The sequence below is a fragment of the Myotis davidii genome, unplaced genomic scaffold (genome assembly GCF_000327345.1).
Source record: "Myotis davidii unplaced genomic scaffold, ASM32734v1 scaffold271, whole genome shotgun sequence".
NCBI lineage: Eukaryota > Metazoa > Chordata > Mammalia > Chiroptera > Vespertilionidae > Myotis > Myotis davidii.
In genome coordinates, this window is record NW_006284839.1 from 942505 (window position 1) to 943122 (window position 618).

At 42.9% G+C, this 618-nt stretch overlaps 1 protein-coding gene across 1 annotated transcript in view; it reads left to right on the forward strand.

The window, feature by feature from the left end:
* Positions 1 to 618, forward strand: part of MYOF (myoferlin) — a 144265-nt gene that overhangs the window by 99861 nt on the left and 43786 nt on the right. The window contains exon 30 of the mRNA XM_006755111.2: positions 160 to 333. Within this exon, the coding sequence (XP_006755174.1) occupies positions 160 to 333 (174 nt within the window). The remainder of the gene's footprint in view (positions 1 to 159; positions 334 to 618) is intronic.

The window sequence follows — 618 nt, forward strand, 5'->3', positions numbered from 1 at the left end:
AAGCAAGGGCAGACAGCCCGTCTGTTTTGTTGTTTGTTGTGTGCCTGGCTCCTAGCACAGTGCTTGGCACAGAGATGATTTCCAACACAGATTTATTGATTATAAGGACGATGGTCATGATCATGATGATCAGCATTAAAACTTTTACTCCTGTTTTAGGCCATGGAAGAATTTGAAGACCAGGAGGGCTGGGAATATGCTTCTTTAATTGGCTGGAAATTTCACTGGAAACACCGTAGTTCAGATACCTTTCGCCGCAGACGCTGGAGGAGAAAAATGGCTCCTTCAGAAACACATGGTGCAGCTGCCATCTTTAAACTTGAAGGTGCCCTTGTAAGTAATAAGTAGTCAAACCTCAAATAACATTGGTCGAGGAAGAATAGATGAGTGTTGGAGACAACACCATGATTTCACAGAGGTTCCTCCAGGACTGCAGGACTGCATATAATGTGGGAGAAATCTCCACATCCTATGTGCTCAGTCATTTTTGTAGAATGAGTGCACCATTAACACCTGTTTACACACCTATTTAATGTTGTTTCACCTAACATTTCCCAAATATATCTGTTCCCAAACCCTTGTTGCAGGTACATCTATTAACACCCAAGGCACAGGCAC